The sequence below is a fragment of the Scaptodrosophila lebanonensis genome, unplaced genomic scaffold (genome assembly GCF_003285725.1).
Source record: "Scaptodrosophila lebanonensis strain 11010-0011.00,11010-0021.00 unplaced genomic scaffold, SlebRS2 tig00001412-arrow-pilon, whole genome shotgun sequence".
NCBI classification, from domain to species: domain Eukaryota; kingdom Metazoa; phylum Arthropoda; class Insecta; order Diptera; family Drosophilidae; genus Scaptodrosophila; species Scaptodrosophila lebanonensis.
The window spans coordinates 467440-486349 of record NW_022060739.1 but is presented as its reverse complement, the minus strand read 5'-3'; the positions used below and the strand labels follow the sequence as shown (position 1 = coordinate 486349).

Here is an 18910-nt window from a genome sequence, read left to right as displayed (position 1 = left end):
GGAACGAGCACGGTGTAATAAAAGTCTTTGCAGCAAATGCCGGAAATGCAACGCAAAAATCTCAGCTAACGTAAAAATGCTTTCATTTCTAGCCCTGACAAGCATTCGCCTTCTGCTGCTGCTGCTTCTATTTCTACTTCAACCTCTCCTTCTGCCTTCGTGCGCTGGCTCAACGGAAGTGCGGCGCATTTGGCACTGCACTCTGGCAGCGCAAGCTCAAGATGGTGCACATGTGTGTCACACACTCCCACTCACATACTCGCGCACGTTGTTGCCATATAACTTGCCATCGTACTCGTGCACTCTTATGGCGAAGAGTTATCAAAATTGAAATTTTATTTAAAAACTTTGCCTCGCTCTTTGCATGCACTCAAGAAGTTTATAAGATCTACTTTAATAATGTCGAGTGCATGATTTGTGCCTCTGAATGACGCCACAGATCCAACCGCCACCGACACCGCCACCTCCACCTTCGCCTTCCTTACATCTTGCGGTTGAGGCAAAAATCTCATCACGAGAAATTAAAACTTAAATACAAAAAGTTGTTTGGGCAAATAGTAGACGATGAAGCTGCAAGTTTGGAGGGCCATGGTGGAGGCTGCCTCATGCGCTCAAACACATGTTTATTAAAAAGCATTTTTGATGTCGCTGAAGGCTCAGAGCAACGACGACTCAGAAATTAAAATTAAATGCGCACGCCACAAAGTATGCTTTCTGGTTTGTGTGCGCCAACTTATTACACACACTTGATTGAGTTTTCATTGAACTTAAAGCCTAGCCCAGCATCTAACTGCCGCCATTTAAGAAGGCTCAGCCTTGGGGATGCCTCGCAGGCCACTGCCCTCAAATTGTGCTAATAAATTTTACGAAATGAGTTCGACGCTTAATTTGCCATAAGCATTTCTCATGTCTGCCGCCCGATCCAGAACAAAGTGAAAAAAAAACAACTTACAGCTGCCCGACGTACTTAAAAAACATAAGCATTCAAATAAATACAACTGCTTTTAAGGTGACCATAATCAGGTGTAGATATCGCTTGGATACTAATTGTGGACGTAGTACAGCGAATAGATAAGTATCTCTCCAGAAGCATTTTTTGAATTTTTGTTGAAGTAATATTTTGGGCTCTTCCAATGAATTGAAAATATTCATATTAAGGAATAATATATTGGATTTCGTTTGCATATAGAAATCTAAGAAATAAGAAACAAATAAACTTTATTTAAAAATCGAAATGTGAAACAATATACATATGGATACATTTACTAATTAAAGCCGCAATAGAGTTGTAAATTTCAGATATGTAGATAAAAGAGATATTGCTTCCATAACATAATTTGAAATTAACAACCATCAGCCACTAGTTACTGAAAGCGATGCAAAGCCGATGCCTAGTTCTTTAAATGTATTTATATTTAAAAGCAAATTTTGGCCGCTTGTACTGTTGTGAAGATTATCCTGTTCAGAAGGGCCCTTCTTTGTGTTCGCTGTTCGTATGTGGAAGGAGTTACACCATAACTGGAAAATAAAGAGAGCTAAAGCGTATTTTAGAGATAGAAATCAAGCACATTTGCAAAAGAATAAGTAAATGAGAGTAACCTAAAAGTACTTTTAGTTAATATTGGATGTATTGTTAAAGTACTAGCGTGAATAACTAGCGTACTAATTTAAAAGTGAGCTAATACTTGTAACGCTAGAATAGAGATTACAAAATAAATAAATAACATTGTTAATTATATACAAATCTAACCGATTTGATATAAGTCCATATAGCAAAAAAAATATTTACAGTTTAGCATTTTAAAAGATTGGTCACCCTGGCAGCTTTCGCTGTAAATCAGACTGGCATTCTGGTTGTATGCTACAGTCAATTTGCATGAAATAAAAGTTCCATTTTTCACTGCCTTGCTTTTTATGAATTGCCGCCGTGCTCGTTCTTTTATTCATTCCCTGTCCTCTTTGTGCTTACAGCCTGGACTTTAGACCGGCGCGTGGCATCTACGACCTGCAAATTAAGAACACATCCTACAACCGCGACAACGGACGCTTCGAGTGCCGCATCAAGGCAAAAGGCACCGGCGCCGATGTGCATCAGGAGTTCTACAACTTGACGGTTCTGACGGCACCGCATCCACCGATGGTCTCTCCTGGCAACATAGCCATCGCTACCGAGGAGCGACCCCTGGAGCTGACTTGCGGCAGCATTGGAGGCTCGCCGGATCCGATGATAACGTGAGTAAAACTGTGTCGGGGGTGGAAGTTCACAAAATTAAAATTGATGTTGCGCGTTGTGTTTGGCTTTATAAAGCTGTTTTATGGTAGTCCGAAAACGATTAGAGCAGCTGATGCAGAAAAGCGACGACAGTTTAAGCACTTCCTGCAGCAACTAAATCACTTAACGGGTTTTTTTTTGTGTCGCTAGCGCGGCTGCGGTTGTGGTTGGGGTTGTGACTGCGGTTGGCAGGACAAAACGCCTTCATTAATAATCACCAGACGTTCCATACTTTTTGGCACTCACTCGCTGTCTTCTACTCTTCATCCTCTTCTATGTATATTTTGGTATTTTTTATATACATTTTTTTTCTTGCAGCTGGTACCGTGAGGGCAGCAACGTGCCCCTGCAGTCCTATGCACTGAAGGGCGGCTCCAAGAACCACTACACAAATGCCACACTGCAGATTGTACCACGACGCGCCGACGATGGCGTCAAATACAAATGCGTCGTTTGGAATCGTGCCATGCCCGAGGGTCATTCGTTGGAAACAACCGTGGCGCTGAATGTCAACTGTAAGTAAAAAAGTATTGCTTTGGGTCAAAGAGGAAGCGAAGGGGAAGGGAAACCGGAGCACGAACAGACCAACTTGCCATACCCAAATTTATGGCTAGTCCTTCATTCTCTCTATTCTTTCTGTAATTAAAAGTTGCAGCAGCAGTTGACGACAAATTGCTCTTCGTGGTCAGCTGGTCGGCAAGGTTACGCATACGTGCAACAACAACAACAACAACAACAACAGCAACAACAGCATCCATTGTAGGTCTTATATTCCGCAACGTGACCGAATGTCGGCCATGTCAGCTGAACTCAACTGAACTTTTTCCGTCTATATACTACGTATGTACATATGTTTTGTGAGCGGGCGGCCACACTACCGCCAGGACAAGCGCCAGCTTCAGCTTCAGCTCCTGATTGTTAGTTATTGGCCAACTACTAGAATGGTCACTGCTCCTTGTCGTTCTTCAGTCACATGCCGTGCCTTGGGCTGCCTCTGTAGTTTAATAACTACCACTGCGTTGGCTGCTGGGCGTGCGCTCAACTTGTCATATTAGCTGACATGTCTTTAGGGGGCCCAATGCACAGCAGCTGGCAGCCGCTCGACACGGCACAGCGCGGCACGGCACGCAACATGCCAACATTTTTTGATATTATTAAATTTCAAATAAATACAAACATGGAAAGCAACTCCCACACAACATTTTAGTTGCCATCCCTCCCCACACTCCATCGGCATAATTTGTGTATTTGAGTACAGTCTGAAACAGATACATGGTATCAGAGGTTTCTAACAAGTTCAGGGTATAGCCTTGGGTATACTCCTTACGTCATCTGCACTTCGTCAATACAGATATAATATAACATAAACATTTCTTCAATAAGGTATTTGCAAATTATTCCACTTGGTGGGTCCTTTTAAAGCTTTTGCACATGACAGATTACTTAAAATTTATTTTCATTTTATTCAAAATGAATAATATCTAATTATTCATAAAGTCAGGTCTTTCTAAAATTTGGAATTTATAAAAACCAGCTGCATTTGTTGGATTGTCAGCTAAACTCCAGCGTCTTTTGATGATGAGGGAGGTAGAGCTTTTCGAGCTATCCATCAATCTTGATCACTATTTTGTAGTGTTGCATATGGCTCTATTTGGTTATCAAAATGATAAACTAACTAAACTGACCTCGAGGCAGTACCACTAATTAAATACATTTAAAAAAACTCATTCCAATAAAAAATATTTATATTCTTTCTATTAAAACAAATTTTTTGTCGACTGTATAAATTTATAAATTTTTTTAAATTTTGTTTTAAACCAATCCTTTTTCATCTCAACTTTAGTAAGCACTTCAAATTTTCTTTGGTGCATTGGAAAATTGAAATAAGTTTAATTTTGATTACATCTAGAAATAAACCCTTCTCTGCACTTTCAACAAAACTCAAGCATGTGTCATATACAGTTTGAATAATTTAATGGCCCATGGCCATATATTTAATTCATCACATCTGCTTAGTGAGCCCTAAGCTTTTCAAAGTTTTTAAAAATTCAATTGAAAGCATATTTTTCTGAGTGTGTGTCAATATTTATGGTAGCTTTTTCTGAGCGACATACCCTGCGTATGCGCAATGTACTTGTCACGTTAGTTTCATTTAATAAAAATCACTAAAAATGACATGTTGTGAAATCTGCATAAATTTATGCAATCAAATAAAGTACGGAGAGTGGTTGTTGTTGCTGCTGATGGTGGCACATAACAAGTATCGCGCAAAGTAATAAAAGGCAAAAGAAGGAGGGTGCAAGGAGGAAGGGAGGGAGGGAGCAAAGGCAGACGGGCGCAAATATATTCATAGGAAAACATAAATTGCAGTCATTTTTATACACGCCGGATTTGTAGCCGCAAAAGTACACATACCAACAACAACAACAGCAACAATAACACAAAGTGCATGTGTGCGTGTATACACACGAGTATGTGTGTGTGCGTGTGACGCATGCAGCTACAACGTCAGCGTAACAAATATTTATAGTCTCTGCTATTTGGCACAGCAAACCGCCCGAATTACAAAACGGAAAAAAAAACAACAAAACAAGAATAAACAGCAAACGGAGAAATGCTGGCAAAAGTCGACACACACACACATGCAGCATAAAGCGGCCGAGGCACAAACAACGAACAACAATAACAGACAACATGAGAGAGAGAGAGAGTGCGAAAGGAGGTGGATGGGGGTAGACAAACAGTGAACAAGAATAAATGACAACAACTAAGTGGAATATGAAGAAATGAACAGTCAAGACGAGTTGGACCCGGACCCAGACCCAGAGTTTCCATATAAAAAGAGTCTCTACGAATGGCTGCGGGTAACGGGCAGATAGGCGGCTCACAACAATTTTAGTTTAGTATTTATGATGCTCATTTAAAATCCATTAGCAGCAAGTCAGCATAGGCCACGGCAGCTAGAAAGGCAAACAGAGACAAGCCATGGCGACGACCATAAGCGGTCATAAAGACCAGCCAGACGGGTCGAAGTGACCAATGTGGAAAAATGAGAGGGTGTGTGGATTGCGGCTGCGGCTGCTTGGCTCCAGACTCCAGCATATAGCCGAAGGCAAATGCCTCCAAGGTGCATTTATGTAGCTGTAAGCCAAAAATGTTATCCACAAAAGGGCTGCAGTGGCGCCCCAGGCATTTAACAACAATTGAGTTTAGAGAGCATTTGAAAATGAAAGTCAGAGAGAAGGCGTGCACGAAAGTACTGCAAAATACACGAGCTTTGAAACTGTTGGAAAGACCGGACGCAAAAAAAGTGGACAGATTTTAGCTAGACAGAAAACTAAAGCTATAATCCACATGTAAAATAGGGGTTCTAGTTTTTAAATAAAAACAGATTTCATGTGGTAAATTAAAGCATCACAGTTTAGACTTCCTCCTCTTTTACCCTAGCAACTTGGAATCGTGTTTGTAGTGTAGTTTAGTATTATTGTCATTAATGACAGCAGTGCTTTCTAGCACTTAGCCAGATAGTTAACTATTTTTAGTTGACGATCAGACGACTCTTTGAGTAAATTCTAAATAAAACTGATATCAAAGTTTTAGATATAATGGAAGCTTCTTTTTTTTTCATTATATATTTTTGATGAGGATGAATTTGGTAGATAGAAATCATTTTTAAAAATCAGTTAATATCTTTTTTCTTACGAATACTCTTGAATAGGCTGGGGTTACATTTTTCTTGTATATGTCGGAGTATGATTAGTTTTAAAGTTAAATTATATACAATATGCAAGGTTTACACTCGAATAATATGTTGACGATTAGAAAAATAAATAAATTTAAAGAACACTTAAACTGGAGGCAACTAAAAAGTTGTTTCTCACTTTATTTAACTGACACATCTTATTTACTTTGTGGCAGAATTTTATTATACATCTTTTTACTGACAAACACCTAAAAGGACGAATAGAACACCATATGTTATAGATACATTTCCGATCAGAATAACAAGGGAAATTCAAATGTATTAGGTGGAGTACAGTTCGACCCATGGCTTTGGAATCTAGTTCTTTTTTCATGGATTCAGTAAAGGACATTGTAAATTGCATATAGCTTTCATCATAAGCTTTTATCTCACAAAAATCCTACTTTAATTTTAGATAAACTTTCATCTCAGTTTATTAAGAAGCTCAATCGTTTATTATATTTGTTTGTAATTAAATAATTACATTTCAAGATCAACAATATTCTCAAAATAAATTATGCAACTTTCCTAATAAATATGAACTTTTTTTGAGGATGTGCTCACAAGACGACCAACGTAGCTCCCACAAAAGGCACTAATATTAATTTATGTTTTAACGTAAATGAACAATTATCATGGCCACATTGAAAGTTTTGAGAGGCTGCCAAACCAAAGGAGAAGGCTAATATGTACATACGAGTACTTTTGCTAGTGCCTGGCGGCACAAATTCAATGCAAATTTTTAATTGAAAATGTGTGCGTCGTGTCTGCGGGCGTGGATGTGGGCGTGTGTGGGCGGGCTTGCGTGTGTGCGTGTCTCTGCATTGCAATACATGAGGCAGGCGAGCGTGTTGCCTACGTTTGATTGATTTATGTGCCCCCAGAACACCGCATTTTCTCACCACTGGCAAAAATGTTTACTGCCATTTCACAAAAATAACTCAGAGTGCTGAATGTCGACATCGACATCGACGTCGAGGCTGGCGTTGGCGTTGCCGTTGCCGTCGTCATCATCGCCTGCTGGCCTTGCTGAGTGTTTTATAACGTGCGAAAATCCCCAATGAAATTATTGAGATGTGTGTCTATATGATTGCGTTGGTGTGAAAGGAGAATTTAACAGAGAACGGATAGACTTAAAAATCATACCACGCTTTTCTGCGCAAGCAATTTGATTTGCACAAAAAATCATGCACACTCAAACAAACGATGCAAAGCCACAGACGCGTTAAGGCCAAACGAAATGCAAACCAAAACAATAACAACAAAGGGAGCGGCTTCAACAACAACCATGCCTGCATGAGGCACATGATGGCCGTCAAGTCAAAAGCGCAGCACCGCGAAAAAGCCGCCACAGCGTGCGGCTGCGATCACGACCGCATCCTGTGCGTGCGGGAGCCGCATCCTGTGCGTGTGAGAGCCGCATCCAGGTGCAAATATGATAAACAAAGTGAGAGCCAGACAAAGCAAACCAGATAGGCAACAAGGGTCGCTACACTGAGAAAATAAAGACAACACGATCAAATGAACACATTTAATTTAATACTAAATATTTATTGAATGTTTCAAATATATAGAAGAATGTTTTAATACGATTCAATTTTTGATATGACACAAAATACTGAAACTAATTTATAATCATTGATATTATTCATTAAACGACACGAATCCATTTGAAATGCATGGAACTCGAAAAGTATTGAAAAAGACTGATCAATAGAATATTCTGCATGCAGGATTTAAGAATGTAAATTTTATGGCTATATTTTTAAAGAATTGCAGGACAGTTATGCAATTTATATACAACTAGGTTTTTTCGCAAACCACTTCCATCTATAATTGTGTCTCAAAAGCTGTTTAGTATAATCGTCAAAAAATATACTATATTTAATACATCCTTTATAAAAGGCATAAAAAAATACTAATATATTTTATATTCTTTACTAGTTCCCATTTAAACTGACCATCATGAATATTATTCTGAATGCAGCTAAATGCCCGAACAACAAAAATTTGTATGCAATAACATTTTACCGCTCCAAAGGCAATTTCCTTTAAACCAGCTTTATTTAAATCAATAGAGAACTTTTGTTTTGTATATCCCGCCAGCTGATTTCCTACTCACAGCCAGGCAGATCGAACATTCAAGAAGCCAAAAACACATATAAATTTGGCAGACAAAGGCAAAACTTATTAATTTTATTCTTAGACAAAGACAGACTCTCGCGAACGAATTGCTCAAATCACGAGCTAGGGCGAGATCAGGTAAACAGCAGACAGGAGTGCCAGAGCTGCTGTAAACGTTCTTATTCTACTTCATAAATTAATCAAATATATGGGCAAAAAATAGAATACATTGAATAAAACTACAAATCCATTTGTAATATCTTGGAAAATGAACGGAAAACACAAGAAAACAAATCAAGTGAATGAAAATAAGCACAACATACTCAAAAATATCGAATTTCTGATTACTACAAGCAATTGATGGACGATCTGAAATTGTAATTGAAATTTTTGCATCCCTCACTTTTTTATTGTGTACACACTGCGTATACGTTGCGTACGTTGGTCTGACAGTTTGCAGAGCCATGCGTGAGCCGTCTGTCATCTTAGCATAGTTTTAGGCAGCCACATACAGCACGTGCATTTTTATTATGACAGCAGCAGCAACACCAACAACACCAACAACACCCACAACAACAACAACAACATACGCCACCACAGCAAACAGTCGGGGCGGGCCCAATTGCATCAGTTCGGTCGCTGGCTGGCAGTCAGCGCGTTATAAATGTGGCAGATGCAGTATGTGTTAGGGTGTGGATGAAGGGGTGGGGGTGCGGGTGGGGGTGGGGGTCGGGTTTAGCTTGTCTACGTGCAGCTGGCGAGGCGTAGGTGTACAGTTGGCACGTGACTTTTGTGCAGTTGGGCGCTGCGCTCCGCTCCGCTCAGCACATGTAATAAAGTTTTTTTATGCCAGGTCCTTGGTTTCGAATGGCCCAAGGAGAAGCAGCAACAACAACAATTGTAGCGGTACAGCTAAAAAGAAGAAGAAGACAAACAGCACTCATGTGTCGTGGTTGCTGAAGTGGAAAGCAAAGCCGTTGAAAAGACATTTCAATTTGAATAAAACCCACCATACTTGTATAGTAGGGAAATGCATTTCTCTGGCACGTGGTTGAAGCTTTGTGTGCCAATAATGCACATTAGCTCAAAAATGTGAGAACAAACAAACGGAACAAACAAATTATAATTTTCAAACGGATACATGCATTCCCCAAATTACTGATTTTGTTATCGGCTTTTATTTAGATGCCTGAAGAATCTCAAATTTTAAGATCAATTTATTATTAATTTGAATTTTTTGTTAATTTCATTTCTAATTATTTGTATTATCTTTCTCATTTCTTATATAAATGGCTAACTTTTTCATCATCTATATCGTTAGGGTTACTATATAACAGAAAAAAAAACCAAGTGAGCAATTAAAAACAGGTTCGTCAACAGAACATATTTTTTCCCATTTTCAATCCAACATCGCTTTATTTTTATTTCTAAAAAAAAGGGTTTTCATTAATAAGGGATCCCTCTCAATGGCGTTGATTACAGGTTGTGTGGTTTATTATAGCTTTCACATTTAGTTTCTTCAAATGCATTTCGTTCCCCTATTAAGAGGTTAATTTTTAAAACTTTTTGAATGAAAGCACAATCAAATGTATCAACTTATTTCTTCTATTACTATTAAATTTTTATCAATCGCAATCGATATTAAATTACACTACCAAGTATAAGCCAAGCATTCAAAAGCAAGTATTGTCATAGTCTCAAGCATTAAATCTCTAAAATAAACATAATTCAGAGAAGTATTCGTATTTAGTAACACAATTACTTCTTTGACACAAATAGTTTAATGTAAAACAAATCAACATAAATTTAATATAAACATTTCAAACAAATTTCATTGGAATTTCAAAAGAAATATGTTAAGACAATTTTGCTCGTTGAGTTTCGAAACAAATATAGTGCAGACAGCTTCGAATAAAAGTGTAGACACATTTTAAATTTACATACCTTTCTGTTATTTGATATTCAGAGGTTTTTTATCTTTTAAGTATCCACCTTCTGTTGAAAACATAAATTTCATCTTTTTTGCATTCCCCTGGGCAGCCACAGGCATTTTTTCATTTCGTATTTTTAGTCTGCAATGCATTTTCTGTTGCAGCTTGCCAATAACATCGAGCTCTTGTGCCTTGGCGCCTTTGTGGCTTGTCCGCTTTGATTATATGCCGATAGCATAACGAAAGGTACAGTGCCAAAAACCACTATAGCATAATGTCTGCTGAGTTTGGCCAGAATATATTCTGATGCCATTTGCGCACAGATGACACCGACACCTGCAAGTGTCGCAGACAATTGCAATTAGTGTCAGTTTGGAAAGACATTTCATTGTTGGCCCATAGTTATCGCCACAACTGTACCGCAGTCATTTGAATAGCCACAGAATAAATGCAGAGACAGATAGACGTGGATGAAAAGATACTGTCCGACCACCCAAGATGGCCAAATCAATGAACAGTCAGTCAGACAATAGCAGTCGTTAAAGTTGCTCCACTCTGTTTATTATTCTTGAAGATTTTCAGACCAAGATTTGTCCTGCCACTGCTTCTCCTTCTGATTCTGCTTTGCTTCCCGAGCAGCATTCAGTTTTCTTAAGCTGATTTCAAGTTTTGTTAGTGCCGCGGGCTTGCAAGATACATACATATATACACACTCACAGACTCATACAAGTTGAAGTCCAGCGCCCAGTTTCTAGTTGCTTTCTCTGGGACGAGCCCTTTGCTATTGTTTGTGTTTCCGCTTGTATAGCTGTGGCCGACTTTCTATGTCGTGTGGGTGTGTGCTGCTAGACATTTTGTATATCATGTTGTAGCCTTCAGCAGCAGCTCAACATTTGCAGCGTCCAACTTTTGCATCAATGCCATTGCAGTCAAGTTAAATTTGGATGCGGTAGAGGTTCGTAAAACTGTAAACTGCAACAACGTCTGCTGTGTCGGCAGCCCTTAACAACATTTTAATGAATGCAAGATTGTGTTGCAGCATTAGCTGCCGCCGACTACGTCTACGTCTACCACTACTACATACCTTCCACCACTTGCCTCTTCCACTTGTCGGCCACTTCAACGGCCACGTGAAGAGATGAACAACTTTCAGAGAAATCTTAGCCAAGTGCGCAACTTAACGCGTTGCGCTCAAACTCTTAACTTTAAGTTGCTATTTATGCCGCTAAAGCGCAATTATAGACGCAAATGTTATACTTGGATGTTGGCGAGAAAGTTGGGGAGTTCAAAAACTACAAATGGTTGGCCAAAGCGATTTACAGCTTTTGTCACAAAGCAAATTAATTGCTTGCTCTTGCCCCACCCTCACCCACTCCCATGTAGCCCAACACCCCTTTTCAATTAACTACATAAGTGAAGCCGGCAGTATCCAATGATTCAATTCCTCATTTTAGTTCTCCCGCTCCCCAACTCCCTCCATCCGACCTGACCACTTCATCAGTATTGTGTGCAACCGCAAAGTGAACGCGCTTTGTCGCTTTTCATGTTGCAGTTGCTGATCGACAAAAAGCCAATTCAATTAATTTTAACGGCATATGACACCTATGGGCGAAAATACAATTCGTTACCCAAACAGTGTGCTGCAATTTTTATATACTTGTATATCGTCACACACACACACACACCCAAATGCTCACATATGTACGCTTAATTTTACGCTCACAAACGAAACGAAACGAATTGAGTTGGGCTGAGCTGAGTTGAGCTACAGCAAATGGAATTTCGATATTTATTTTGTGCAGCGCAGCATTTTGTGTGGCATTTGCCATCAGGCGAACGATGGCGGAAGGTGTTGCCGGCACGCACACCGGAACTCACGTGAGAGAAGGTGTGTGTGTGTGTGTTTGTGTGTGTTCTACGAGAGCAGGTGCTGTGGCACAACTTTTCAATTTAGCCAAGATGCACACAGCCGGCCTGCATTTAAAGTCATGTTAAAAACTTGACTCATTATTTTTATTTAAATAACTTGCTACGCCAGGTGTGATACTTCCTGTAGCCAACAACTACAACAACACTGCCGCCCAGTTCCGGCCGCAGCGAAAAAAATTAAATATTAAAACAACAACAAAAAATGCAAGTAGAGGCGGGTTAAATAATTTAATTTTGCTGCAAATGCCCAACAGCCATAAGTCAACGCGGCGTATGCGCAACGCATATACACACACACACACACACACACACACAACTACATACATGCATACGCGGCAGTGGCGAAGTGAGCGCTCATTTTTATTTAACGCTACCTAGCCGGATGCCAACGGCGGCGGGTCAGGTGCATCGCATATTTTATGGCACTAATGTAGCCAGTCATAAAATCAGTGTATACCAGAGGGGGGGAAGGGGGCGTGGCAACATGCATGTGAACATGCCAGCAACAGGAGCAGCAACGCAGGCCTTCAGCTCATTTACGATAGAAGCAACAAAAAATAAAGCCAGTCAGCTCACAAACTTTAAAAAAGGGCACACGCACAACTTTACAGCAATGTCAGCAAGTCAGAGGCGCAGGGCGACCAGCCCGGTCAGGTGGTTAGGTCGCTGGTGGCTATGTGGTTGGGTGGCTAGGTGGTTGGGTGGACGAGCACCCGTCAGCGTGAAACTGCACGGCTGGCTGAGCACGAAAACGGACGAAAGTTAACAGCCAAAGCAGGAATGACGCGCTAGGAGGCGAAAGGACCGATGGACGGCCAGCCGAGCCGGCAGCATGTGTTGAAATGCAAACTTGTTTTGCTTGACAAGCGTTGCTCATTAAATTTTATTTTATAATTACACACACCAGCACACATAGGCGCACAACTCACACACACACACATACACACATACACACAAGCACTCCCGTGCACTGTGAAAATGAACGCAATATAAAGTCGGTCAGCATACTGGGTTCATTTCGCATTCAATCCTTAATAAGGCCAAGCAAACTTAGGGAACATTTCTGGAGCTCTGGCACTCAGCAGAATTTGTATTATACTGCATTTGTAATATCTTGAACTTTAATAAAGGCACAAACTGTCGTTTTTGCAAATATTCAAGAATATAAATACAACTTTGAGCTTGGTTTACATCTTTTAAACTAACAAATTTAATATAGCTATATATTTAAATATAGGTATATATATATTTTTACGAGTATATTTTACATTGCAGCCACACTGATAATAATAATTAAATAAATAGATAAATTGTTTGAATTTTTACTGATTGAATAGGCAATTCCTAATCGAAGAGCAGTTGTTTATTTTATTTATTAATTCATCTCATTTCACGACTAGTTGCTGATCTAAAGGAATTACATTAAATCAATCAATTTATATACAGGACTACATTTTTCCACTACATTAAACGTCTTTGGGAGTTACTTCTCAGTGGTAGCTCGAACTCTCTGACAGCAGCTTTATGATAGAAATTAAGTTTATTATATACATATTTTGATAGGTGGAAGAGTTCAGAAACTGTTCTTTAGAATATCTGCCATTTTATTAAACTGGTAGGCAGACTTGGACATTTTAACCGGTAGAGCCATGCTGATGAATCCTTAGTAAAATATTTCGCAATCTCAAGTCGACCACACATTCATTATTATGGAGCACTTTTCCATCTTAAAATGGAACTGAGCCAGATATGTTGAAGTTTTCTGTTTTAACGCCTGTTTTTAAGTTCTAGCGAATCATGAATTATTTAATCAAAAATTTAATTGCTGTAGCTTAAAGTTACAGTTTCTGTGTGCAGTTTGAAACTATGATATCTTGATTATTGAAATTAAACAATAAAAAACTTCTGGCGGTTCATAAGAATTATTAACTATTAATTTTGGATCGTACTGACCAGCTTGCCGATTATACATAAACTATAATCAGATTTGTGTCATACCCGCAGCAAGAACTAACACATTTAATGGACTACAATGATTTGATCGGATTAGCTTTATAGTGTGTCTAAGCATTTATTACACACCTTTTCCACGGTGTACTCGAACACACACCCATGCTCCGCTTTAATGCTGACCGCGTAATTGGGCCGTGCAACGAATATTCGGTGTGCTCCTGCTTTTAGGAGGCCTCGATTTGTGTTTTCGTTATTTTTTGCATTGAACCATGACGCGGAACATTTACTAGGATTAGTTGGCCTGTTTGGGCAACTGGTGATTAAAGTAAAGTGTTCGAAAGTTAATTGCCACGGGAATGGCAGCAGCAACAAAAAACAATGATGGGGTAACTATTATGCTGCACGCTTGACTAACTGGGTGAGTGGCCAACGAGACCAAACCAATCCCATCCCATCCCATCCCATCTCATGTCCATGTCCATGCCCATTCCAAAACTGTAGTCAAGCAGAACGAAGCCGAAGCAGTAACGGACAGAGGCACTCAAAACCAAATGACCGCTGACGCCGCCACAACACTGGAGTTAATGGTGCAATATTGTAGTGCTTGCATTGTTGTTGTTCTTGTTGTTGTTATTGCTCGAAATTGGCATTATTTAAAATGTCGATGGGTCACGCTGAACGCTGAAGCTCGTCAATGTGCTGCAGCGTCGTCGTGTAATTGAAAACGGTTATTGGCAAGCTAATGGTCTGGCGCCTTAATTGACCCGCTACCTCTTAACCAACCCCCTCTCTGCTTCTTCTCTTTCTTACGCACAGATTACCCCCGAGTTGAGGTCGGCCCACAAAACCCATTACGCATTGAACGCGATCACATCGCCAAGCTGGACTGCCGTGTGGATGCCAAGCCGATGGTCACAAGTGTCCGATGGTCACGCAATGGTCAGTATGTGAGTGCGACGCCTAGTCACACGATCTATCGAGTGAGTCGCCATCACGCGGGCAAATATACATGCAGCGCTGACAACGGACTGGGAAAGACAGGTGAAAAGGACATTGTGCTGGACGTGCTATATGCACCGGTGGTGGTAATCGAGTCCAAGACGCACGAAGCCGAAGAAGGTGAAACCGTTTTGGTCCGTTGCAATGTGACGGCCAATCCACCGCCGATAACTATTGAGTGGTTGAAGGAAGGAGCACCTGATTTCCGTTACACGGGTGAGCTGCTCACCCTGGTCTCAGTGCGCGCGGAGCATGCTGGAAATTACATTTGTCGGTCCGTCAACATAATGCAGCCGTATAACTCAAAGCGTGTCGAGGGTGTGGGTAATTCGACGGTGGCTCTGCTGGTACGTCATCGCCCTGGCCAGGCCTATATAACACCCAACAAACCGGTAGTGCATGTAGGCAACGGAGTAACCCTCAGCTGCTCGGCCAATCCACCAGGCTGGCCAGTTCCTCAGTACCGTTGGTTCCGTGACATGGATGGGGAGATGTCGAATACGCAAAAAATTCTGGCGCAGGGTCCGCAATACTCCATTCCCAAGGCACATTTGGGCAGCGAGGGCAAGTATCATTGCCATGCGGTGAATGAGCTGGGAATTGGCAAAATGGCCACCATTATTCTAGAAGTTCATCAGCCCCCTCAGTTCCTAGCCAAACTGCAGCAGCATCAAACGCGGCGTGTTGGAGATGTGGACTATGCAGTCACATGCAGTGCCAAGGGCAAACCTACACCTCTTATAAGATGGATCAAGGATGGCACAGAAATTCTGCCCACGCGAAAAATGTACGACATTCGAACCACACCAAGTGATGTGGGAGGCGGTGTAATTACTGTGCAAAGCATACTTAAGTTCCGTGGCAAAGGCAGGCCAAATGGCAATCAGTTGGTTCCTGGTGATCGGGGTCTCTATACCTGCCTCTACGAAAACGAAGTGAACTCGGCGAACTCCTCGATGCATCTACGCATTGAGCATGAACCCATTGTGCTGCATCAGTACAACAAGGTGGCCTATGATGTACGCGAGTCTGCCGAGGTAGTTTGCAAGGTACAGGCATATCCTAAGCCGGAATTCCAATGGCAATTCGGCAACAATCCCTCGCCGTTGACAATGTCTTCTGATGGCCACTATGAGATAAGCACACGCATGGATAATAATGATGTGTACATCTCGGTCCTGCGAATAGGTCACTTGCTCCACTCCGATTATGGCGAATACACATGTCGAGCCGTCAATCCCCTAGACGCTATTCGCACTCAAATCCGGTTACAGCCCAAAGGACCGCCGGAGCGCCCTACTTCGCTTAAAGTTCTCGAAGTGGCTCACAACTATGTGGTTCTCGGCTGGATGCCAGGCTTCAATGGCGGCCTCATGAGCACCAAGTATCTTGTTAGCTATCGTCGCGTTGCAACTCCTCGCGAGCAACTGCTCAGCGATTGCAGCGGCGGAGGGGGCTTCACAGGCAGCTATCAGATTAGTCCTGCCAGTGGAGCACACGAGTGGATTGAATTTAATTGCTTTCGAGAGAATCCCTGCAAGTTAGCTCCATTGGATCAACATCAGAGCTACGCCTTTAAGTTGTATGCTCTAAACTCCAAAGGCACTTCAGGTTACTCCAATGAGGTTCTGGCCACCACGAAGGTCAGCAAAATTCCACCGCCGTTGCATGTAACCTATGATCCTAATTCTCACGTGCTGGGTATTAACGTGGCGGCCACGTGTCTCTCACTAATTGCCGTTGTCGAGTCGTTGGTCAATCGTCAGACACCCGTCGCCACCTGGGAGATTGTGGATACGCTGACGCTGCTGCCCTCAGGAAACGAGGCCACTTTCAAGGAGGCCGTCATAAATCATATGGCTCGCACGGCTCACTACACGACAGCCACGTCCGGCCGCAGCTTGGGGGGCAGCAGCTCCGTAGGAGGTGCACAGATGGGCGAGGATATCACAATGGCCCTGGCCGAAACTGCGGGTCAGGGTCCATCCGTGCGTGTCAAGCTGTGCCTCCGCAATAATCACGAGCATTGCGGCGCTTATGCGAATGCAGAAAGTAAGTGTGGAAGAGTCAATTATTCAGCAACCCTTTATATGTAGCTATATCATTTTCGCTCTTCAATCTCTAATAATTATCTAATTCGCTTATTTTCAGTTGGAAAGTCGTATATGCCCAACAGCTCCACACTGACCACATCCGCGGTGGTGGCTATTGTCATTGCTGCGCTCTCGTTTCTACTCTTCCTCGGCTTACTCTACGCTTTCTGCCGCTGTCGACGCAGGCATGCGGCCAAGAAACATGCTGCATCAGCAGCCGCAAACGCAACCTCCGCGACTGGAAAGGAATATGAACTGGACTCGGGCAGGCCTTCGTTGGTGGCACAAACAACCACTGCTGGCAGCGCCCCACAGTCAACATCAAGCATTACAGGCCAGCCCCCACCACCTCCCTACTATCCCACTGGCAGCCTGGACAGCAAGCAACTCGACACTGGCCATGGTATGGAACTGACACTCAGTGCCCTCCACGATCCCGACGAGCAGCTGAACATGCAGCAAGGCGAGACGCATGCAGCTCACTATTCCACGCAGCAGCAACAGCAGCAGCAGCAGCAAAAAGCTTCACATGGTCTCTACGGCGCCGTCCAGCAGCAGCAGAATGGATATGGCTATCATGTGACAAGTGCCATTGGTGTGGATGGCGACAGCTATCAAGTGCTGCCGTCGGCCGCTGGACATGGAGAGTGTAAGTAGGGGTGGGCAACAATGAAACGAAGGGAAAGGGCAATCGACTTATGATGCGTGTGATCCCCCCGCGTGAAGGCTGGAGTGGGTGGAATTTTTCGGGAGCTGTGTGCTCGCGTCTTCATTAAGTGACGCATTTTTCGGTGCAGATTTATGGCGGCCATTTCGATGCTACCCTCCTACCATACGTCTCTCTATGTGTTCGTCCCTCGTTTGGCATAATTGCATTTTATGTCAATCTACTAGGCCACGATGCCGTTCATTCTGCTGTCCACGCAGCCACGTTGAGCTACTCATGCAAATGCAGCATTCGCATTTCTCAGGGATGGCGAGTCGCACAAATTTGAGCAACCATATTGAAACGCTTTACAAGTATAGAATTAACGACATCAGTATAGTAGGAAAAATATAATCAAAAGAGATTATGTTTGCACACAACATATAAAATATTTCTTCTACTGTGTTACCAGCATAGTAATTGTTAACCTAAGAAGTTATCTCCGACTGCGCTGAAGCTATAAGCCGTGCAGTGTGACTTACAACAAAAACTGTATTCCATGTTTCTCTCTCTTTGGTCATGGGCCACTTATTACTTAACAACTCGTACTGTGTCCGTACTTTATATATTTTTTATTAGACAGCATTTTTACAGTTTATATTCCTAGTTAACCGTAAACTTTCGCGACCAACTTATCCCATCAATTTGGAAATACTTGTAGTGCCTGCATGAAAAAGAATTTGTTCATAAAAGAACTCTTTCAGAGTCTCTTTACATATGTCAGTCTAGAACTATCACCGTCTTTGAATCAATGCTCACATTTTACATAGATTTTCCTTATCCACATTTTAGGAAGAGTCTAGCTTTATCAATAACAGTATATCAACAGAGAGTGTTGGAGGAAACAAAGCCAAATAGCATAGATAATTGTGCGGCATGATCATTGTGTGTTGTGCCTTTTTTAGCCATTATATGCACATTTCATGTCCATCCCTGGTGTGTTATATGTCCGCGATTCGAGCGCCTTTCCCATTGCATTGCATAAGCAGCTCGCATGCCTTGGCAACCAAATGACATCACCATCATCATCATCATCATCAACAGCAGCAGCAGCAGCAGCAGCAGCAACAGGAGTAGCAGCAAAGGCAGCCAGCTTTCTGGCCATGGCCAATTGAGATGTGTGCGTATCAGTGCTCGTGTGTGTCCCATCGTTATTCCAAT

The 18910-nt window shown here is 41.9% G+C and overlaps 1 protein-coding gene across 1 annotated transcript in view; it reads left to right on the top strand.

Annotated features, from left to right (window-relative positions):
- Positions 1-18910, top strand: part of LOC115631125 (Down syndrome cell adhesion molecule homolog) — a 109059-nt gene that overhangs the window by 77333 nt on the left and 12816 nt on the right. Inside the window, exons 3-6 of the mRNA XM_030527792.1 lie at positions 1972-2232; positions 2591-2787; positions 14768-17002; positions 17102-17690. Of these exons, the coding sequence (XP_030383652.1) occupies positions 1972-2232; positions 2591-2787; positions 14768-17002; positions 17102-17690 (3282 nt within the window). The remainder of the gene's footprint in view (positions 1-1971; positions 2233-2590; positions 2788-14767; positions 17003-17101; positions 17691-18910) is intronic.